At 39.0% G+C, this 24,797-nt stretch overlaps 2 protein-coding genes across 2 annotated transcripts in view; one reads left to right on the top strand and one right to left on the bottom strand.

The window, feature by feature from the left end:
* LOC113038353 (xenotropic and polytropic retrovirus receptor 1 homolog) overlaps positions 1–14,639 on the bottom strand; it is a 45,301-nt gene extending 30,662 nt beyond the window's left edge. Inside the window, exons 1-2 of the mRNA XM_026195688.1 lie at positions 14,199–14,639; positions 5,864–5,915 (exon numbers count right to left, since the gene is read on the bottom strand). Coding sequence (XP_026051473.1) covers positions 5,864–5,915; positions 14,199–14,267 — 121 coding nt within the window. The 5' untranslated portion in view covers positions 14,268–14,639. The remainder of the gene's footprint in view (positions 1–5,863; positions 5,916–14,198) is intronic.
* A 7,069-nt stretch (positions 14,640–21,708) lies between these two features.
* LOC113038418 (zona pellucida sperm-binding protein 3-like) lies at positions 21,709–23,598 on the top strand. Its single transcript, XM_026195809.1, has 8 exons — positions 21,709–22,307; positions 22,375–22,496; positions 22,566–22,669; positions 22,738–22,915; positions 22,981–23,098; positions 23,165–23,250; positions 23,335–23,423; positions 23,491–23,598. The coding sequence occupies exons 1-8, from the start codon at positions 21,738–21,740 to the stop codon at positions 23,556–23,558; spliced, it is 1,335 nt and encodes a 444-aa protein (XP_026051594.1). The 5' UTR covers positions 21,709–21,737; the 3' UTR covers positions 23,559–23,598.
* The last annotated feature ends 1,199 nt before the right edge of the window (positions 23,599–24,797 follow it).

A 24,797-nucleotide genomic window follows, 5' to 3' on the forward strand; every position in this document is an offset into this window, starting at 1 on the left:
GCACCTGTAATATGGTTTGCTCTAAACAGCATGTAAATAGGGCTGGGACAACGCGTCGAAGTCATCGATGACGTCGACGCAAAAAATACGTAGACGCAAAATATGTGGATCGATTCGTCGACCCGTTTTTATTTTTCTAAAAAAACGTTTGCAAAACGTTTACCTTATGTGCGCTGAATATACGCGATGGCCGGATCAACATTCTGTGCAACGTTAAATAACCAATCCAGGGGTTTTTCTGCATTGATCTTTTTTTTTGGCGGCTGTCAATTAGGGGTGGTTAATCTGTATGATTTCCCGATTCGATTCGATTACGATTATTGAAGTCCCGATTCGATTACAGTCGATTTTCGATTATTAACGATTCTCGATTAACGATTATTGATTTTCCATTTCACAACAGTAAGTAGTAAACAAACTGTGTAAATCATTACTAATAAATGGTAGAAACAAACCGAATGCATGTAGCGGTTGGGATTTTCAGTTTACTACATGCAGCAGGCACTCTGATTCCATGTATGGGGCACATATATATTATTCAGATGACACACAAAAACAAGTAGACAAGACCTGTTTAGTTCAAAAGCTATGCCCCGTGTCACATCGCCTCTGCTTTTGCTATGAGCAGCGCGGCCAGATCTGCCTCGCGCACGCGCCGAGTGTGCACGGCTCGGACTACTCTCCACCTTACCTCCTAACTGTCCTATGAATACTTCGACCTTGTCTAACATACCCAGAGGCATTAGACAAAGTCTCCACTACAATACTGTCACCGCGATTGCGGAGAGGTGCGGTCAAAAGACAAATATACAGGTGTAGCGCGGAAAAAATCTCCCGCCTCGTCCCCGCAACAATAAAACGCCTGCTAATTTCGCGATGAACACTCCGACCCCTGCAAACATTGTTCACACCTTGACATTTGGCAAAGGACCATTTACATTGGGCAAAGGATTCACCGTTTGTGCTTGGTGTACTTTCACTTTCAATATCTCCGTCATCTTCTGAATACAGATATTCCCCTTCAGAATCAGTGTCCACTAATAGAAGTCCCAACACTTCATTGCGGGTTTATTGAAGCTTTATTGATGCCATTAGATAATAATAAAAATAATAATGATAATAATAATAATCTAATGCCAATACTCGCTAACGTTGACAATATTGGTCAGATAAAATGGCTCACTCTCACACAAGCTCCGCTTTTTTTCGCACTGATTCAATGCGCTCTCGAAGATTTTGTTAAGGAGCATTACGTTTTTTTGAGTCAGAGATGAAGTATTACATGTCTGCTATCTGGTGCAGGGGAGATCGCTTGAAATTTGACACACTATTTGACAAAATCGGCCGTATTATTCAGTGCCGCATCTTGTCCAGTAAACTCGACCATGGCGCCAAGAGGGTTAGAGCTCCTGCCATGAAAACCCAAATAAATCCACACGCTTGCTTTGAGCCCAGATGGAGCTGGGTGGATCGGTTGGTTGCTCGCTCCTGTTTTTTCCATTTTACACACCTGTTCTGGCTGCTTGCTAACTGGAACTGGGCGCATTCGTGACGTTCAACTCTCGGTATAATTTTTTTTACAAAATAAAATAATGAAAAAAAAATCGATTTTTGAAAATGTAATAATCGATTCATACTCGTCCATAACATACTCGCGATTAATCGATAGTCGATTTTTTTCACCACCCCTACTGTCAATGCCTTATTTGATCGGTGAGTGATGTAGAATAGAATGACTGCTGGGCCTGACAGGGCCCATACGAGAGAGAGCCCCGGCTGTGCGCGCATTCACAGTTCAAACAACACAAGCACTTCTTGCTCTCTCTCTCCCTTGTGCATATTAATCAAAATCATTAAACACGATAGAAAAAGGGCAAAACACCAAAGTTTCACGTGCGCTCGCGCACTCACAGTCTTCAAACTACACGAGCGCGGTCTTGCTCGCTCTCTCTCTCTCTCTCTCTCCCTCTCTCTCTCTATCTCCCTCGTGCATATTAACCAAAATCATTAGACACAATAGAAAAAGGGTGGAACACCAAAGTTTCACGTGGAGCATTCAGAGATTTTTCTCTCCATGACAGGCTGCTGGCTCCCACTGTTAATTTTTTTTTTTTTGGAAAAGTTTACATTAGTTACTGTATTCTTTCAATTCCTACTCCTACTCTAAACAAGTATTTTGGGTGACCTTTTTTTATTGAATGCTAGACATCAAGTTGTTGTTATTTTCATCTGAAAGAAGAAAAAAAAATTCAGTAAGCTAGGCCCTATGTGTTTAGTAAGCTTGTTTCAGTAAGCTGTGTTTCCAAGGCTTCAAGGTTTTATTGAATGCTATCTCTAAGTGCAAAGTAATGTATTCTTAGTCAGTCTTTTATTTTGTAATTTTAAGAGCAATAAACATATATTGCAATGTTAAGGAATTCATGTTTTTTTCATTCAGATATGTAAATCAACATGTATAAATTGTTAGTAGTCAATTAATGGGGAGATAATCGAAATCGAATCGGTCTGAAAAAATTAATTGTTAGATTAATCGATGCATCGAAAAAATAATCGCTAGATTAATCGTTTAAAAAATTATCGTTTATCCCAGCCCTACACGTAAACCAAACAGGGTTCAGTTAATATATGTTTCTGTTGATGGATGCGCATTCTGGCTTCCCAGACTTTACACTAACAGCGATGAGAGAAAAAAAAAAAAAACCTTGGACAAACCATTCACTTTTGTTCAGTGGGAATGCTGTAGGCCTATGCTGGATTATGAGCAGTCATTTATACCGTTATCAGCCAGGTGCTGATAGCGCGCTCACAGATGAGACCTGAACAACACACGTTGATATCTTTGTTTAAACTAAACTCATTTAAGCTTTGTCAGTTTAAACATTTAGGAGCCAGAGGACGCAACTTACGTGTGCAGTGTCAAGATTTGTAAATATTAAGCTCGCTCTGAAGTTCTGTTTAAATTGACCAATTTGCACAAATATTATGTCAAAATGCCCATCTTGCTAAGTATACTACAGCAGACATAGCCGGCTGATACCGAAAACGTGACTCTAAAACCATGAAACAAATCGAACCGTGAAAAGTTGAACCATGCCACTCCTAGTCTATATTTCTATTTTTTTTTTCATATTCTATATTCATACTACTGCAGCATAGTTTTTATTATGTTTCTTACATTGTAGGTATGTGTATAGTTTTATAGTGTATGATTTTGTATGTGTGTGTATAGTTCAGCAGTTTCTTGGCATTCATTGTGGAGAGCAAAGTAAGAATTTCATTGCTCAGGGAAATTGAATCCTTTGAATTTAGTTGTTGTCCATTAATGCCGAATTGCAGCTAATTTCAAAGTGAAAGTAAAATTTGCACTGACATTTACAAGCTATTTAAAAGTGAAAACAAGCGAGGAAAGAGGGAAAGCCCGAGCAATATAATGATGATCCCGGTATTACCGGTGGGAACATTTCTTCACCGTCAGAACCCTACTGGTCAAACTGATGCTGCATGAGCAGTTATATAAAAACACATCTGAACTAAACGAAAACAGCAGATGGGCTGAATGAGATGCAAATTTACTCCCTGAAAGCAAAGCAGCACTGTGCTTTTAAACACTACTGTTCACACCAAGGACATATACTAGACAACTATAAAGATATAGTTCTAAAAATCTTTCTCAATATTAAAGAATAGAAGGGTCCACACCACAGCTTTAATGATAAAGGCAAAGAGAAACTATATAATTGGAATCGCTTTCAGAACTTTTTTTTTTCCAGCTGATGAGCTATAAAATCAGAATCAATCCTGCCATAACAAGCTTGAGAATTCAAAGTGGCAGACGAGCGTGTGCTTGGAATAAACAGATTATATCATCCACTGGTGTACATGCTAATGTAGTTATCTTTATAGTTTTGTTCTTTGTGTGAACGGGCCTGGTTATTTTTGGAATCCCAAGTTATTGTTGGAATCACTTTCAGAATGATTTTTTACAGCTGATGAAAGCCAATTAGAATCAGACCTGCTATAATGAGCCTGCTACCTTTTTTTCTGCTCTTTGCGTCGCGACCTCTGGAAAGTATGAGACATAATTCTCATTATTCAGAGTTTAGATCCAACCCTGAGAGAGAAAACAAAAACAAACGAGAACAAACAAAATGAGAGCAAACGTGGGTGCGCACTGGGGTACTGAACCAGAGTCTACCTGAAGCAGGTGGTCGGAGTCTGATTGCACACAGTTCACGTGAATATGAAAGCAACATGGACTCGGGTTCGTACTTGTTCAGGAAGTAAAGTGACTTGTGTATGTGTTTTAGCCGATTACAATGTATTTTCTTCAATAACAGAAAGTACAGAGTTAAGTGATGATAATGTTGTTTTTTCACCTTGGATTGCCCATGCAATATAGTGCATATATTTAGAAAAATGCTCCTCTTTATAGTTATTTTTTCTAGCTGACTCTTGAACTTATTGACGTTGAATGGTTATTCTGATGTAAATGTATTGTTATGTGGCAGGCTTGAAACACTGAGAGATTACACGAGACATTTCAGTAAGTTGAACTGTATCTTATAATAAACCTTTCGATGTCCATTCAAGTTTATTTTTTACTATAGTATTAAAGAGAATGACATGGTGGGTCGGCATGCCACTTTAATTGAGGTACTAAAGAATGGCAAAACAGTATTTATTGTTTGAATTTTGTTATGAATTTGTAAGTTATAATTTATATTTATAATTTATACGTTCACGCATTAACAACACAGCGAATCACATTCTTCAAGGGCCGAGGAGCAGCTGGCCCATACAGTTAATGAATAACGGATCAACTATGACAGCCTACATCGCACATACTGCGAAGTGACTATCGTGGATTCGTACATCGCGATATCGATGCTTAAATGACACATCGTGCAGCCCTAACTTGTACTTTGCACTACTCCATTTTTGATCTCTTTGGTTTTCGGTAGAGATGAGTACTGCTTTTCCACTGAAACTTTGATGTGCATTGTCTTAGTTTATAATGTCAACATAACAAAAGATGGCGATCTCAGCAAAAATAAATTCAGTTGCAAATTAAGATATTTGGTCAAATTAAGATATTTTGCGACCATTTTAGGCACAGTCTGGTGAGAAAATTTCCCCACCGGTTAAAATTTAGTTTAAATAAAGATTAAATAAAGTAAAAATCTGCAAACAATGTGGAACCAATTAAGCGCAACAAAATATATATTTTTTTCTTCTTTTAAACTTCCAAAATCACTTTAGATAAGTGGCAAAAGTCAACAGGCTTTTCAAAATCCAAAATATTACCAAACAGGCGCTTTTGCATTTTGACTTATAGTCAGGTGCGACTTATTTATCAAAATTAATTTGACATGAACCGAGAGAAATTAACCAAGAGAAATTAAACAATAGAAAACATTACCGTCTCCAGCCGCGAGAGGGCGATCTGTGCTGCCAGAGATGCTGCTCACTGCTCCTGTAGTCTACACTGAAGACATAGAGCGCCCTCTCGCAGTTGTAGATGGTAATATTTGCTCTTGGTTCTAAATAAATGCGACTTATAGTCCAGTGCGACCTATATGTTTTTTTCCTCATCATGACGTATTTTTGGACTGATGCGACTTACTCAGGTGCGACTTATAGTACTTATAGTACTAAAATAAGAAAACCCAGTATCTATATATAAAATATAGATATTTAAGATCTAATATGATCAAACAAACAGTCCACTTTTAACTTCTTGATTTATTCAAAAAGAACAGTAACCTAGTCTTTACATTGTATTTTTATGTTTATGGGCTGATTTCTGGAGTCCAATCATGTGGGACACATTAGATGTATATTTGCATGTATTAAACTCAATTACCTTCGAGTGATGGGGCCTGATCCTGGGCAGAGTACAACATTTCTTTAAAAGCCTGTGGAGAAGAGAAGAACATGAAACACAATTTCCAGAGGTCAGACAACTGGTTTCCATTTTACACAGTAGCATGTGACTGACAAGAGACGCCCTGCCAAGATACAGACGGAGTAAGACCCGACAGACATGAGTTCTTGAGTACAGATGAGGAAGTACTAAAGAAATAGAGGAAATGGCTGTTTTTAACTTTGTCCAAATCTAAAATTGGATATCCCCTCTGTAAGAAACAGACCATGCCCTTGAAACTGAAAAAACAAGGACAAAGCATTGGTTACAATTAGTGCTGTCAAAATTAGCGCGTTAACGCATTCGATTAATTTGAAATATTTAACGCGTAAAAAAAAAATAACGCAATTAACGCGGTTGCAGTTTTTTTTATTTCCAGTTGTGGCCTATGTGTGTTCAACGTGCAAAGAAATATGGATAAGACCAAGGAAGGACTTTTAGACGGAAAGTTTCAGTATAAAACTCTGCCGGATTACTCTTCAGTCTGCCACAAGAAACATTACTCTTCATTCAGTCTGCCACAAGAAACAGCAACATTAAAATCATGAACTCAAATGTCATTGTTTAAAAAAAACAAAAAAAACAATGACTGTAACAGTGCGTAAATCAGACCTTTCTGTAACGCTAACGTTAATAAGCTTAAACGAAAATAACGAAATAATTGTGTAGCGGAGTATTTTTTGTACACAGTGCCGCGAACTGTCAATCACTCCTGTACGCGTGCATCACTGTCCTCCTCAGCTGCAGCAACTTGCGCTCTCTCTCTTCATCAAGCTTTAAAACACAAAGGGGACAAAAAGATCATATTGTCTTTGTGCATAGGCTATAGATTAATTAGATAAATTAATATCTAAATTTGTGCCTTGCCGTCTACAGTATTTTATTAGAACTTAGAAAAAAGATGCTGCAGCAAATGTTCAGCCAGCGGGGGCTGCAGGACGACTCAACCTCCGCAGACAGTTTTTAATGTTTATCAGACTATAAATACTCAAGATTTTGCTTTAGTATAACTCACAACGAGTTTCACACACCTTCTCCGGCCACGTTGAGTTGTTGACACTTAACAGTGGGAAAAGTGACACATGCGCTATTCACTTGTGTAACTTAAGGGTGAATGGGTAATGTAGTTTCTGATCTGGGTGGGATGAATTAGGAAGCTTGCATTGTGAAGGGCGCTCTGAAAATCGGCAGTGCAGGTAAAAGATTAAAACCTCTATTAAAACAGATGTCCAAATGAGCGTACCGGTACGCTACAAGCACGTTCAGGGCGCACGGAGAGGTGGCGGTACGCTCAAGAGCTATATTTGGAAGTGGCAGTACTGAGTACCGGTGCGTACCGGCCCACTTAAAGCACTGGCAATGACTATACTTTGGAATTTTTTTGCAGTCCACTTAGAATTCAACATGGAAATAATTTTTGTTTTTTATTGGCATTGATTGTTTTGAAATTCAAATGGTACTTACATGCCTGTGTTTTTATTTCTGTAATAAATATGGCTTTCAAGCCAACAGTTAATTTGGAGGATATTGATGGTTTATTGCAGGTATGTTGCTTACATTAGAAAATCTGTGTTACAAGTTAAACAAAAATTCCAATAAACAATCATATTTTGAATTTAAATAGTTTCTTTGTCTTGAGTTTACATTAATTATTTACATTTTACATTTACATATCCAAAAAGTTTCAGTCTTTTAATTGCGATTAATCGCGATTAATGTAAAAAATTTGTGCGATTAATCAGTTAATTTTTTTTAATCGATTGACAGCACTAGTTACAATACATACAAGCATAGGAGACTCTGCAGCATTTCCACAGGGATTCACCAATCAACTTGCCAATATTAAATTTAAACCTGTGACTGGAGACCGACCGACAGTGCTAAAATTGTGTGCCATTTTTTAATTATAACACACGTGCACTCCAATTCTACTAAATGAGTTTAAAACATCAATATTAAATTTGTGTGAATTGTGATTTGTCCATTTTCAGGAGTAATCACTGCACAGTTAGAGGCTGAGAGGAAAATAAACTGCATAATAAGGATGCAAAATCAAGACAAAGCCATAATTGTTGATTATTTCCCTTGATATTGCAATCACGATCATTAACGTTGGTTAGAAGAATACAAATTTACAACCAGAAATTAGAAAGACAATTTTAATTTACAAAATGTGCAAAAAAAAAAAACATTTTGCATTGGAAAACGTAATGTAATTCCTTTTTATGCATCGGTAAATCAAGACAGTGACGTAGGGGTGTGCCGGTTTCAGAATTGGTGATGACGGTTATGACGTGAGTCAAATGTGACGGTTCATAACATAACCTATGCTAGTATGCTAGTGGATCTGTTCGAGAGTCAGTTGGTTGTTCTTGGAGATAGCGGGTTAACTCCGTGTCAGCGCGCGCTCTGATCGGTAAAGGGGCAGAGATTTCAGACCTCCGTTTATTAAGGAGATGTGTCACAAAACTCATCATCCGCGCCACAGTTTTTTGAGCAAATTTCAAAGCCGCACCCGTCTGTTCTAGAAAGGATGCAGCAAAGATATTTAATGCTAATGTATGAGGCATAGGCCTACGCTGAGTTTCATTTACGATGAGATGCGCTCTAGTTCACAGTGCAGTGCAAGTGAACGCGGCGCACTGGTGCTTCCATGTCACGATTATCATTGTCTGCTATATTTGCTTTTCATTTATTAAAATACATGCAATCGGTTGATAAAACATTTATTAAAATTAAGATAAAATTTGTACAAAACGAAATTCGTTTTTAAGAAAGGTTTTCTACAAAGCAAAATTTAATGAAGTGGTAAATATGTCTGACGATTTACAAAACTTCATTAAGTGGTAAAAACCATGTTTCCCGATATATTGCGGATCTAATGATCCTATATAAAAAATGAAAATAATTTTTGATAAAAAATGTTTGTAAAAAATATTTTAATGACACGGTTTTGCCGGTTATAGAGTTCTAATGACGGTGTTCAACTATAACCGCCGGTCTCACGGTTATATACTAACCGTCACACCCCTACAGTGACGTTGCTATTGTCATCACTGTTAACAGTCACAATTCCAGGAGTGACTCACAATGTTATACGGAACTATAATTTAAGGCATTCACAACTGCTTTTAGACGTGGTTATCACTCAGAAAACTTTGCCGTGTGTATGTGGCTGCTGGGCTTTTACCAGCATTAAAATACTATATTCTGAAGATGACATTCAGAAAGTGACCAAAGTGAGCAAAGAATGAGCTCACTGACGTCTGTTTTCTCACAAGAACTCCTATTATAATAAATGTAGCCTTCTAAACTGCATGAGGAACTTATTATTTACATTGTATCTTCCTATACAGATTTTTAGTATGATGCATGTTTTACATATAGCTTATAAAAGTATCCTGGGGCTAAACTAAGTCATTGGTGTGAGCTTAAAATTTCTTGATTGGTGCATCAATAGCAATTATGATATGAGTCCAACCACAGCTTAGCACAAAGTGCATAATCACCAGAAACCATACAAGCTTATTTTTTAGCTTTTTTGGTAGCATGCTTTCTACATTAATATTAAGATTTTATTTCAAATACAAAACTGCAATGATATTGTGGTCAGAGGAGTATTTTACTCGCTTTTATGCACATCACTAGGCGAAAGGTCATTCATATCCAATGTAGAAGCACTAAGGGGTGAGAGAGGCAGCAATTTTGCCTGTGAAGCACAAATCAATAACAACCCATCAATATTTTACTTGTCCTCTTAGTTATCATGCCTCATTGTTACATTGCAAGATACTGACAGAAGAAACAGCCCATCTGAATAGGGCTATAGTCATAGAGAGTTCTCTGTATTATAACTGCATTGAGAATTTTTGTGAAAGGTTATGTGAATAAAAAAATTATTTTTAATATTGTAATATTTAATTAATTTAATAATTTAAAGTGGAGAACAAGATTTAAATCCTCCACATTCAGCACAGTATTTGTGAAACAGACCTCAACAAACTCTACACCTGAACTACTAACTAATCAGAGTATGTGAGAAATGTGAGTTTTGGAACACAAGAATGCAAATAGTTTTTGACTACTGGCGTGTTTACACTTGTCCGGTTCATTTGAATAAGTGTGAATGCTACCATCTGAACCTTAGTGCACACCAAAGAAGCCACCAGAAATATAGAAGTGATGCAGACAAAAGACATACCTACAGCCCTTATCTCACCTAGGGACGCATCGATCCGATACTCGGGATCGGTATCGGCTCCGATCAAGGCATTTTCTGTGGATCTTGTATTGGACAGTCAAAACCGATCCAAATCCGATATTGTGCGCATACTATTGTGTTATTGTTGAGCCACATGGAAGGCACAAAAACATTATAAAGCACCAAAACATTTTCAAGAAGATATTTCAAGTGTTCTGAAGCGGTTCCATAGTTCAATGTGAGGTACAGATTAATATTGAATTCATTAAATTCAAGTTCCCATAAACTCATCTCTCCGCTGCTGTTCAAACTGCGTGTCATTTTCGGTTACAGTCAAAACAATGAGACTGTACAATAACTGAGGTTTAAAACTGTTCAAAGAAAAGGCTCATTAAACTAACGCACAGATTTAATAGACTATGTATCAATATATCTTCCCTTTGTACAAGTGATGTCTGGTTTGCGAACGAATCGTTTGATTTGACCAGTTCTTCCTTGTGAACCAGTTAAAACCAGTTCACCAAATAGGACTGAATCGCTTGAAACGGTTCACGTCTGCAGTTAGCATCGATCCACAATTTATTTACTTTTTTAACGTGGCCAACACCAGAGACAATTTATAAGACACATGCCACTTCCTCAATCCTCAGTACAACTATATAAGGAAAACCTGTAACGGCAAAAATGGCGGTTGTATGCACATGTTCCATCCCTCTTGCTCGAAAGCCAATCATCTGCTTTTAACAGTCAAGCAGGGAAACATTTAAGCCTATCTTCTGGTTCCACTGACGTATGCACAGTTGAGGAACCCTTGCGCATGCGTAGTAAAAGTATAACCTGTGGGGAAAAAGGCATTTTAAACCTTATTTTGGTAAAGTCAACAAATTTTTGTAGCCATTTTTATCATATTTTACTGCTGTTTCTATACATGCAGTTTTTAATGTCCCGGTGACCAGTGAAAGTGCAGTTCTGACTCTCTACCCATTCATTTAGATAGGAACCTGGTCTTGTTAGTCCGAAATAGCTGCCCGGCGGCGTTGCCAAGATGGTGGCCAAATGGCAAGACATGCCTAAAAGACATTCAAAATATTCAAAATAAACCAATATCACGGAGTAATTAATTTACTTAAACAGTACACTGACTGAACTGTTGTGAAGAGAGAACTGAAGATGAACACGAGCCGAGCAGCTTTCTATGTAGACTCGGAGGGCTGCGCAGCTGCGCACTGTGACTCTGTGTTGTTTCAAGTTCATCATTCTGCGCACAAGATGCGCATAAGCGCTCTGTTGCGCTCTTTTGGCGCCTTCAGTTTTATAATATTTTCTGGGAAATCAAAGATTATTAATAGTCTTTCTTGTTCTGTCGTATCTATGATATGTTGCTGCCTTTATTACTGTGCTATAGATTTAAAAGAAACATCTTTTAGATTTCTATATAAATGTATATACTTGTTTTTTCAATATTGTATTTTACAACATTACAAAGATCAATGTGTAACATTTTACCAGATTTTAGAATTGAAAAGAATGATGATCAGGTCAACACAGAAGAATAAAAATTCTATATTGAATTAAAAAAAAACTGCTGGTATTGGATTGAATCGGTATCTGATCGGATTGGTTCTGAAAAAATTGTATAGTTGCATCCCTAATCTCACCTGAAGCAGCTAATCACGCTCTTTAGCAAAAGTTTTGGATGTCTGGTAAGTTCACAAAATATATGTCATAAAAGCAGTCCAAACAGGTTGTGACCGTATCCTCATGCCTTTTGTTTTCTATTTTTTAGTATCAGTGTTAAAAAAGTGTGAACACTTGGAGAATTGGGACTAAATTTATGTTGTATATAAATTAGGGGTGCTCCGATCAGAAGATGTGCAAATCCACTTCATTTTCAGCGTTTTTTGGTTCATCTTCTCAGTTAACAACGGCTCTGTGTAGTAACAGCTGCTCTATGTGAAATCACGCACCTGATGGAATTAATCGCTGATTAGAGAACCGGCTTTACTGACTAGATGCGCATAACGATCGGCCGATCGTGATCGGAGCACCCCTAATATAAATGTATGAAAAAAGAACCAAGTGTAAATACCCTAAGTGAAAAAACGAAAATACCCAGAGTGGAGCTTGAGGAAAATGCTCTTGCAAAAACAATGCTGTCCAAGTGATGTCAAATTCACATGCAAATGCAGTTCTGTAGTTTACAGCACAGATTCTGCAGAAGCCTGTTGTAAAATCAGAATCCTGTAAGATAACATGAGCTCAGAGGGAGCGTGGCCTTGACAGTTGGGATGTTTACTTGTTCTAGCAGCAGGCCTGCACAGTTCTACACTCAGGCCAGCATACACCACATTCCCATGACTAAGAAAAAGGTCTTAAACTCTGTGGCAGCCTTGCCTTTAGTCTTGACTTCAGCAAGATTTTTGAGACAGTGAAACTTTTTTTTTCTTTCCAAACGTCAGGAATCATGTGATAGTCCACTCAGAACACAAAAATCAGCAGAAACACTCATCTCTAAATAAGCTAACATCAGCAATGTCAAGACTGTGTGCCACAAAAGGCCACAGAAGAACACAACAAATCAACGCTTCCATAGGACACAGTCACTGCGGGCAAAAACAAGTGTGTGCTACCACCAAAGAGAGGGGAAAAAATTATACTTGAGATCAGAACTGATCTGTCCTCGAGGCAGGTGAAAGAGCATTATAAAGTCTAAGTATGACGGAGAAAGCAAATCCTTAACCGGTTAACTTTCCGCTATCATTTATTTTTGATGCGGGCATCCCTCGAAAACACAATCCGCTGTACTATTCCCAAAAAAAGAGACGATTACTAATTAATTAGCAAATGTCCAAGAGGAAGGCAATAATCTAATTATGTGTAGGCCATTAAACCCTGCAGCACACTAAAGCCCTGTCAACTCTAACCCAGTCCAGTGTCGAAGACAAAGAAAACTGCCTCATGTGAAATAATGCAATAATGTAGTCCGCTCAGCACTGCTTTTTGAAGCTCTGTATCACCATCATATAGGTTTGTTTCTATGGAACAACTCCTGCAGGTAATTACAGACTTGAAAAACGAGACTGATAACGGCTGCATGGCAATGTGAAAAAAAAAAAAAAATAGATTTATTGCACTGACACATTACACTGCCACTCCTAAATTTTCTTTATGAGCAATAAGCAGAGATTAAAAAAAAATAGTGTGCTTGATTTCGGTCAGTGTTAAAACTTGATGAACTTGTTCACCTTGTAAATTCTCAAATATTACGTTTTCCTACTCCTCATTAATATAAATCCTAATATTAAGGATAAACAGCTTGTTTTTGAATATCTGAATCGATAAACAGTACAATAATACAAGTTTATTTATATATCACTTTTAAAAACAACTGGGTGCTTTACAAAAGCTAAAGGAAAACAGACAGTAAAAACTAAATAATAATAATTAACCTATGGAATAAGGTAAAAAAAAAAAGAGGAGTGCTTGATTCAAGGGATGTTGAAAGACATTAAGAAAAGGTAAGTTTTCAAGGTGGATTTAAAAATGTAACGTTACAGGGTTTGGGCAAATCTGATGTAAACTAAGGGGCTAATCAGAATCAGAAACATAATCAAACATAATTTATATCCAAACAGATTGTTTAGAGAGTTCTGTCCTCTAAACTGCATCCATGCAGTCAAGTGGAAAAAAACATAGTGTCCTTCGAATTCATACGTACAGTTACATGCATATGTTGAGCAATTTGAAACTTTATTTTAGTCTTCTTATTGGTTTAGACGTGTTATATAATATATTAATAAAGCAGATGATGAGCACTGCGAAACATGGACTGTTTCACCTGCATCCCTGATGATCATTAAGACTCACATTAGCTTTAAGGCTAACTTACCAGGAGTTAGCTTTCAGTTACAGACTAACCCTGAACAGGTAACGTTATGACAGTCATTAAATCACACAGATACAGATGTAAGCCTGTCTTTTGCTCAAATTTTACATTATAATGACAGATTTCCGACATGTTCCTGAAGATAAACTGTCTGAGGTAGCTCAAGGCTGCTTTTCTACGGCTCTTACCTCATATTGAATGTATTGTTTCCTCCACTCCGGGGTGATGTGGGCAGACAGGTGCTCGGTAAATTTCATTTTTATTATTTTTTCGGAGCGTATTTTTTATTTATTTGTTTTTTGGCTGAGGAGGGGAGTCTCGCGCTGCTGGAAATTTACCAGTGAATCATCGCGAGCTTAAAAATCACCCTCAGATTAACGGATGTTCTTCGCTGCTCCGCGAGACACATATTCAGGGGAAATATTGCGACATTTTCACACAGCCGACGCCGGTTTTCCTCATTATCCCTTCAGGTATTTTTTCAAGTGCTGCAGTGGTTTAGAGGGACGAAGGAGCACTAGATCGAGGCTCTCTCTGCCTGACATCTGAGGCTGAAGCTCCAGCCGCCGCCATCGTTGTCGGGCAATGACGTCACAGAACGTCACCACAGAGGATGTTTTCCAGCTCGCGGTTTGACCCCCTCATACCAAATAATAACTTTGAATTAAAGAAATGTGAAATCAAGGGCAGGTTATTCTTAACCTTATAGGGATAAACCTAAATCGTTCCTCGTCACACAAAGTGCATTGGAATTCATTTCACTTGAGCTTGTTTATGGTTGACAGTATTGACACAAAGCGGCACTGACTACTGCCTTATATTTCTGTGCTTTCCCAACTCAGTTTTGTTAAAACGTATTTATGCATTCATTATTTTTATTTTTTATGTTGCTTAAATGTGAGTTAAATATTGGTAAAAGGATCAAATGGCACGAGACATGTAAATAGTTTAAAACATATTCCAACATTTTATGATATTTCCCAGATTCCTTTCATTCAGACAGCACAAATATTTAATGAGGCAATAACGTTATTCTTTTTCCCAAATTAAGAAGTATTTTACTCTATTAAGTGAGCAAATAAACAATGACAACAACAACCAAATAAACAGAAATAGCATTTCTGTACAGATGAAAAAGGAAAAATGAACATGAAAAATAAGAACAATATAACATTTTAAACTAATATTCCCATTTTCAGATCATCTAATATTTTATATTTATATAGGTCATTGCTATAATATATAGGATATTGCTATAATATTTAGCTGGACTGTCTCAAAATAATAATAATAATAATAAAATAGAAACAACGGAAGGGCTGATTATGTGGTTGTTTGGAGTTGCTCTGTACATCAGCATGGAATTAGTCCTGGTGTTCCATCAGGGTGCTGTGGATCTCCAGGAACGTGGGTCTTTCTTTGGCACTTCTTTCCCAACTGCTAAGCATGATGGTGTGCACTGAATCAGGACAACAGTACTGTTTCGGCAGATAGACCTGGGGGGTTAAAAAACACAGCTCAGCACTGACACCTTTAGTTTTTTCCAACTTATTACATGGATGTTTTTTGACTTCTTAGGCATAGGGGGGAATTGCATAAATACAAGAATTTGAAAAATACATCGAAATACTGCAGAAATGCATAGGAGGTCAATAATAATAATAATAATAATAATAATATTATATATATATATATATATATATATATATATATATATATATATATATATATATATATATATATATAATTGTATATTTATTAATATTTAACACTAAATTGTATAATAAAATATATTAAATAATAAACTAAAAATAAAACAAATAATACAAATCATTTGAATAAACATTTTAAATGATTAACAATTACTATGCACAAATAATGCACAAATAAAAATATGTCCTACATAAACAAATGAACATTTAAACATATTGATTAACACGTCCCTGTATGCAGTAGTAATCTCCACGATACAGGTTCCGCCTCATGCCGAAGTCAGCGATCTTGATTGTGTTATTTGTGCCCACTAAACAATGACATTTAGCGAGATCACGGTGAACAAAAGATACTTCAGATACTTCATTCCCGAGGAAATCTGAGAGGCCATGTAGATCAGTATTAATGTAGCTGCAGAGAAAGTAAAAGGCATTTACAATATTTTATCCTAAATTTTGTTCTGCTCATCAAACAAAACAACTATCATGGCTTCAGAAGACACTGAATATAGAACCCAAGTATCTCTTTAAGCCTTTTTTTTATCAGTTTGTGGCTAGTTTCTGACTGCAGAAAAAAAATCATAAATCTTTCTGTTGTGTGTGTGTGTGTGTTTCTTCCCTTAACAGAAAATATGATATTAATTTATTATAATATTATAATAAAGATGATGTTGTAAAAAAAATCAATAAAGGAAATGTCCATATTTATTCCAGGTGTTTTACCTGTATTTAGAATTTTGCATTCAACACAGCGTGTTTCATGATTACTGGAAATCTCAATAAGATTACTGGATAAGGTCCTAGCAGAAAATTCTAGAAGTCCTAGCCGTCTTTATTCATAGTAAGTAAACTAAATTAAACATTAACTAACAAAATTTTATTATTTTTATCTTATGTGAAAATTCTTCTTTCATATTATTGCTAATTTAGCTTTTGTTGATGGTGAATTTAAGTTTTAAAAAGCGACAAAAATATTATAATGATACGCAAGCATAGCGAAGCTGAGAGGCTCGCTACCCCTTTGGGGGTTTCTAAAACAGTTAGATCGGTTGCTGGGAACGGTGCTCTACTTCTATTTCCTCCCAGACCTCAGAGGTCACCATGTGTTGGTGCGCACCGACAACACATCAGTGGTCTCTTATATCAACCACCAGGGAGGTCTGCGTTCGCGACCCTTGTACAAGTTGGCGCACCAGATCCTTGGGTGGTCCCAGGACAAATTCCTCTCACTCAGAACAGTATACAGTATATTCCTGGAAATCCTAATGTAGGAGCAGATGACCTGTCAAGAAACCACCTCGAGGTGGTGAAGCAGATATGGAGAGTTTTTTGGCAGGGCCCAGGTGGACCTTTTTGCGATTTAGGAGACATCATGATGTCCCTTCTGTTTTTTCTCTATAGTTCATCCAGCTCCTCTGGGACTGCACGCTATGGTACAGACTTGGCAGAGGCTTTGTCTGTACATCTTTCCACTGATTTTTCTGCTCCCGAGAGTTCTGGCGAGAGTACGCCGAACATGGCTCGCCTATTATTAGTAGCCCCGTTCTGACCGGGCCGAATATGGCTCTCAGATCTGGTCTCGCTCTTGGCTCTCCATTGGAGAAACTGATCAGAACAGATTTACCCTCACAGGCGCAGGGCACAATAATTCACCCCCACCTGGAGTTGTGGAAACTGTGGGTGTGGCCCCTGAGGGGGCACAGCTCATAGCTTCCGGTCTCTCAACTGAGGTTGTCGAGACTCTCCTCCAATCCAGAACTCCCTCAACGAGGAAACTGTATGCCCTGAGGTGGAAACTCTTCACCTCATGGTGCAGAGACTGCCAGCTTGACCCAGCTAACTGCCCAGTTGGTACAGTTCTGGAGTTTCTACAAGCCAGGTTCGCTGCTGGGGTGACCCAATTCACCTTAAAAGTTTACGTGGCGGCCATTGCGGCCTACCATGTCCCCTTCGGTGACCAGTCAGTGGGCAGACACCCCCTAGTGACACGTTTCCTCTGTGGTGCACTAAGGCTGAGGCCTCCAGTATGGTCCCGTGTTCCCCCTGGGACTTGGTTATGGTATTAGAGGCTTGGAGACCTTCAGGCCCTCTCAGTGGCCCCTACTCATCTCAGCTTTGTGCCCAGCATGGCCAAAGCATTTCTTTACCCTTGAGCGGTTTATGTTTCAAAGTTCTCTCTGTCACACCTCAACCGATAGTATTGCAGGCCTTCTGCCCTCCTCCCTTCTGGGAGTCTGACCAGAAGAAGCTAATTGTATGTATCCAGCTCAAGCGCTAGATACATACATCCACAGAGCTGCCCTGTGGAGAAAGACGGACCAACTGCCTGTGTGCTATTGTCATCCCAACGTGGAATTTTTCCTGCAACTTAGCAGAACCTTAGTCGTTGGATAATTGAGGCACTCATCTGACCTTGAGTCCACTGATCTCCCCTTGCCCATGGGAGTAAAGGCTCACTCAACATGGTGTATGGCGGCCTCTAAGGCCTCTTAGCAGGTGTATCCATGCAGGACATCTACAACGCTGCAGGAGAGTCCACTCCCTTCCAATTTTGTGAGGTTCAATGACCTTGATATGCGAGCCATTCCGGCTCTTCTGTTCTCTCGCCTTAGCTGTGCTCTTCGGAATCACACTAGGCTGGCTCGAGTTTCTGAAGAAGAACTTTTCAGGTTACGCATGTAACTATGGTTCCTCAAGGGAACAAGACGCTGTGTCTCGATGCCATATTCCCTGCACCCCTGCCAGTGCTTGCTTCATTCCTAGAGGCTGATGTTAGCACTGGCACACGTGCTTTTAAGCTTCCTGGTCAATGATGTCACCCGCACATGACGTCTCGGCTTTCCATTGGGCTGATTACACATGTGATTCAGAGCACAGTCACAAACATATTTTTGGTGTTCAGTCAAAAGAACTGCTGCTGGATCCAGTGGCAAAAGTGACATGGTGCTTTCCAAGCCTTCCAGAAGAACCATAGCAGCAACACACTCCTTTTGAGTTGTGCCATCCTGTCCCTGCCAACAGTGAAGCAGCTCAGTTTGGAGAGGCTTCAATATCTGGAGGGGAAGGAAGACATCTTTGGGACCACATGACCGCTAACGCCCTCTTCTTTTAGACTGGGAGGCTGTACGTACTGCAACTGAAGAAGATCCTTCTACTCAAGTGTTCATCTTTGAGTCTAAACTGCATGGATGTGACAGCACACCAACAGTGATGCTATGTTGTTCTTGTTTTCTGGGTGTTTGTAGGTTTCTCTGAGCAACACCTAACCCCTATAGGTGACTGAAAATGAGCTTGTCTATACATTTTCCATCATCTACACTGAAGCTTCATATGGTGGTCCTATTATCAGGAGCAGTGGGGGAGTAGTTAGTGTTGTGTGTCACTCTACAAGGTAAGGACTAAATTCAGGCTTGTTGAGAAGGGTCTGGCTGCAGACTTGCACTTGCACTCTCAGACACTTGTGCTTCCGCTAGCGACGTCACTTGCAGACTTTATTATTATTATTATTTTTTTCTATTTATTGATAACTTTTTGTTTGAATCTCTCAACATTTTACAACAGTAGCCAGGTGATGAAGACAAGAAAAAAGAAACTAAATTCCATTGTCACTTGCAATCGCTACTTGCACTCTCCGCTACATGTGACGTCACTTGCAATCAACACAAATCGTGCTTGTTTCCAATGGAGACAAGACGCTGTGGTGGTGATTAAACGATTAAAACTAAATTAGTAGGACTACTACAATACACAAAGTCTTTCGTTAAGTGTTTTCCTCCTGTAGAAAAAAACAAACACTTAAAATGGCATAATGTATTCGGATACGTTAAGTTCAATAAAAAAAAATTCGATATATAGTTATTATTCAATGTACAACAAGGCCAGCAGATGGCTATGAACACAATGCGAACACTTAATGTGGCCTAATAACAGACTAAGATAATAAAGACAATAGCCTATAGAGCGTCACAGTCCCGCCCCCACAGCTGGTGCCGGAAGTAAAAATTCAATGCAATTTCTGCATTGACATTTGGGGTATAAGCCATAAAAACATAACCATACATGGTAGACTTAAAACCAGCTACGGCTGTACTAAACGATAGTATATGCTCATATAAACGCAAAAGGATCATGGGGCACTAACCTTGTTTTGATATAAATGCATTTTATTCGCGATGTCTTGGCTAAGTACTTCATTACCCACAATCCTGAACAATCCCACAATCCCACAGTGATGCATCTGATTGGTGGAGCCTGTGTAACCATCTGGTTAAACCCAGCGAAGGTCCTAAAGACTGAAGATCATTAATAAAAAATTAAATAAAATAAAAACCTGTGTTGCGTTTTTGCACGGTAGACTTATCAGTGCAATCATGATCTCCTTGGCTGCCATGAGAGTTTTGCAGGGAGGTTGGTAACTTTATTATCGTCCACTTTAGCTAGGCTGCTGTAGCATTCGTATGGCATGAGTCATCTCAAGCATTTTATAATGCAACTTTCAAAACAATATTTAGCCTAGGCATACCTTTTTGTGCATTTACTGAACATTTGTGTAATGGCAACGACATGTGTTGACGACTGAGCAGGGTATTGTAGTCAGGTACAAAGCACTGCACCATGTTGCTGATGTTATTGCTAACCGCTTTCACACACGCGCACAATATATAAAATACACGATGAGAAATATAAAAATCAAATACAAAATACCTATATAAAACACTGATTTATTTACACGATTAATACTGAAAGAACTGCTATTACTGCACATTCACTATATAAAATAAAACTGACTGCAGGAAAGAGTTCGCGCGAGCGGCCGTCATCAGATATGGAAGTCGCTCAAAAGGCTCGTTAGCAGCTGTGGGCTCCAGTCGAATTCAATGATGTGTGGTGGTTTATGGGATGAGTAGTTCCTGCGCTCGAAATGAAAATATGTAAACAGTCTTGTACCTTTGACTTACATTTTTCACTCGAAATGATATGTTATATGCTTATGAGTTCAGCCGTAGCTGGTTATCCTATACATTATGTGTATACATTATGGGATTTTTATTTAAAAAACAATAAGGTTCTATCTACATGCTGGAATGCAAAAACTTTGAAGCTCAATATCTCAAAACTACTTGGAATGCAGATAGAACCTAATAATTCCAAGGGGACGAATTGGCAAGATGAAAAGAATGCACCATGAGCCTAAATGTTGTGTTAAAGTAGATTTGACTGTTCAGTGGGACGCTAGTTGTTTCTTTCTGAAGAAATGAATCGAATGAGAAATCTTAGCTGTGTAACAGAAAAAAAAAACAAAAAAAAAAAAAAAAAAACTCTTTGTTAATAGTTGCCAACTTTTTTCTGTGTGTGTGCACTGCTTCATAAACTATTTGTCAACGATATATTTAGTTTAAACGGGTTTCTTTCAGCATGCAGTAGTTCAAGCTGAAGGAAGGAAGTCTACCGTAAATCCACACACACTGATCAACCTAGTCATAAAACAATGGGAAGGAGGAGAAAACATTTTAGTGAATCTAAAATAAACTCTATGTACTATACTATGATCTTGCATTCCCTCGCTCCATTTCCATCTCTTGTGAAGATTGATGTGCTGATGTGAGGCAATCGTGTCACAATCTAAGCCTGACTGTGTAGAAACACGATGATCTTTATTATTTTGAAAACACTAGTGTACAGTTCTGTCTGTGATCATGTTTCTGAATTAATAAGAAGAAGACACAAAAAGGTTTAGATGTTGCTTGTGTTTCAGAGAATTTATGTCATTTTTATATTTGAAGTAAACAATCATTTGGTATAGCTTCTAATACAACATGTCCTTAAATGGGGCATAGTTTATTTTGAGTAAAGAGAAATAAATGGTTTTCACCTGTGACAAATTGATTGAGTAAATTAGCTGGTATAGAGGAAAATGATGCTTGTCACGAGAGAGGTGGAGCCATCCTGATTTTCAGCTGTATAAATTTGAATGGTGGAGCACTAATGCATTATTGAACTGCAAGCTTAACAACAATGGGGTTTGGGCAGGTTGGATTTGGATTGGTGTTCCTTTTTGTGCCGGTATTTTCAGAAGCACAGTGGAGTCCCAGCGAGAGAAATTATTGGAGCCCTGGTTACTTAATGCCTAGGGCAAAAGTTCAGAAGACCGACTCTAGGATGCCTCCAATTCCCAAGAAATCTGACCCCAGTAAACCTGCATCAGCCCCACAAAGACTTCCTGTCCAAACACCAGCCAAGAGTGACTTTAGGAGGCCTTCTCAAGATGTTTTCGGTGTTCAGTCAAAAGAACAGATGTTTGGTCCAGTGACAAAACTGACATGGCAGTTTCCAAGCCTGCCAGAAGAACCACAGCAGCCAGTCATCCCTTTTGATCCGCGTCACTTTGTCCCTCCCAACAGCGTAGCGGCTCAGTGTAGAGAGGGTTCCATATATGTGGAAGTCAAGAAAGACTTCTTCGGGATTGGGAAGCTAGTGAGCTCCTCTGCTCTTACACTGGGAGGCTGTACTGCAGCTGGAGAAGACCCTTCTGCTCAAGTGCTTGTCTTTGAGTCTGGATTGCATGGATGTGGCAGTGTAGTGATGGTGAGGTTTCAATGTTCCATTTCAGTGGCTTGGAGTGTTTTGACCAACAGGACTCCTCTATCTTCAGGTGACTAACGATGAGCTTGTCTACACCTTCAAACTTCTCCACACCCCACAAGAGGCTTCATCTGGTGTTCCTATTGTTCGGAGCATTAGTGCAGTGGTTGGAATCGAGTGTCACTATTCAAGGTGAGGTCAGGGTCCAAGGTTGCTGATGGACTGAAGGCAGAGTAAAGTGATAGTTTGACTCTCTTGCAGAAAGCATAATGTGAGCAGCGGTTCCTTAGTGCCCAATTGGGTCCCATATACCTCTCTTGAAGCTGCAGAGGAGGTCTTCGTCTTCTCCCTCAAGCTCATGACCGGTTGGCGTAACAAATGCTCTTGTAACTATCCAGTGCTTGTGAACCTGTTCTAAAAGTTGTCTCTGTAGATGACTGGAGATTCGAGAGGCCTTCTAACCAATACTTCCTGGGTGATCTCATAAATCTTGAAGCATCGGTGCATTCATACAGCCATGTTCCCATCCGTGTGTTTGTGGACAGCTGTGTGGCTACAATTGTCCCTGATGTCACATCTGTCCCCAGATACTCCTTTATTGAGAACAATGGGTAAGTGGTGCACCTCATGTGTCCCACACTAGGTGTATTGAAGATTAACTTGGTTCCTTTCCCAGGTGCCTGGTTGATGCTAAGCTCCCAGGCTCCAGATCTCACTTCATGCCCCGAACTCAAGGTGACAAGTTGCAGCTTCAGCTGGAGGCTTTCAGGTTCCAGCAACCAGACAGCGGACTGGTATGTGACTTGTGCAATGCTTTTATATGATGTGCTATCATGATCTACAAATGATGGTCTCTGCAGGTTTACATCACATGCATGGTGAAGGTGGCTGTAGCAACAACGACTCCAAATCCTGAACAGAAAGCTTGTTCCTTCTCTGCTAATGGGTATGATTTCCCCCCCCCCCCCTCACCACCTCAAAGTGTACAGGTGACTGAGGAAATGCTTTTAACTTAAGGGTGTCTTGTCAGTTGGGTGTCTGCAGATGGTTCTGACCAGGTGTGTGGCTGCTGTGACTCCACGTGTAGTACCAGAAGAGGAAGTGACCAGCCCCATAAAGGTTGGATTAGTTTAGTTTGACCTTATTTTTATGCACCGCTTTTTCTAACTGCTTGTTTGTTCCTCAGATCTGCGGTGGGATAAATCCTCTGTTGGGCCCATCAGTGTTAAGGAATCTGGCTATGGCCAAAAATAACTGGAAGTGCTGTGACTTTATTAAAGTGATCTTAATGGGTTGTGCATTTGTCTTGCGCTTTCTTTTCTCCCTCAAATCTACAATCTGAATCGTGTTCTGTGGCTTTGCTGGCACTCACATACGAGCCAAACTGCTTGTGACCACTGTCAAGTTTACCATCTTGAGTGTCTTATAAAGGGGTCTTATTAAGTGGGGGGTGAAAGTGACTTGACCTTCTACCAAGTATGGTGACCCATACTCACAATCTGTACATTTCAAAGGCAAACACACCCAGCACCTGGGGAGCATTTGGGGGTTCGGTGCCTTGCTCAAGGGCACTTAAGTCATGGTATTGCTGGCCTGAGATTCAAACCCACCTCCCTGGGGTTAGGAGTCAAAATCTCTAAACACTAGGCCAAGACTTCCCCTATTATGCTCTATGTAGTGTTGATTTTGTTTTGGAGGTTTACAAGAACAGGATCTCACACTTGCCCAGTCTGGCACGAACCAATCAAATGGTTCCTGTATCAAAAGGCCCACATTATGAAACCCAAAGTGTGCTGTGACTGGATGTGGAAGTACAGATGTTCCCGCTCCTTGATAGAGGAGCAGATTCAGTGAGCGCTTGATGAGGTGACGTGGAATGAGGATTCCATCTCTAAAGCGATACTAAACTCTAGTGGAAATGCAAACCGTGCTTGGTCGTACAGAGCTTTTTTTTTTATTTACAAAGCAAATAAAACCTCCCAATAAGATGTTTGGTTTTAACATTTTTAAATGTGATGAATTAACTGAAGGAAACAATGGGCTGCTTAAATATGTTTTCAAACGGTTCTGGGAGCCTCCCCAGTGGTGTTTTATATTTCTTTTTATGAGACACTCACAGATTGAGTTGTGTACTCCACTAATCACTTAATGAGTTCATTCAGTTGAGAGACTCCAAAAAAAAAAACTTCATGGTGATTTAAAAAAAAATGGCTATAGGGTTTAGGCAAGCAGTATTTGGAAAGGTATTGGTGGTTACTGGTTTATCTGAAGCACAATGGCAAGATAGATCAATGGAAAACAATATAATGCTTAAGCTTTAACAGCATAGAACCAGAATGTCTCGGAGTCCAAAAATATCTGCTAATAACAGTACTGTATTAGCACCACAAAGGTTTCCTATCCAAAGACAAGCCAGGAGTGACTTTGGAAAGCCTTCTCAACATTTTCGGTGTTCAGTCAAAAGAACTGCTGCTGGATCCAGTGTCAAAATTG

Source organism: Carassius auratus, chromosome 2 (genome assembly GCF_003368295.1).
Source record: "Carassius auratus strain Wakin chromosome 2, ASM336829v1, whole genome shotgun sequence".
NCBI classification, from domain to species: domain Eukaryota; kingdom Metazoa; phylum Chordata; class Actinopteri; order Cypriniformes; family Cyprinidae; genus Carassius; species Carassius auratus.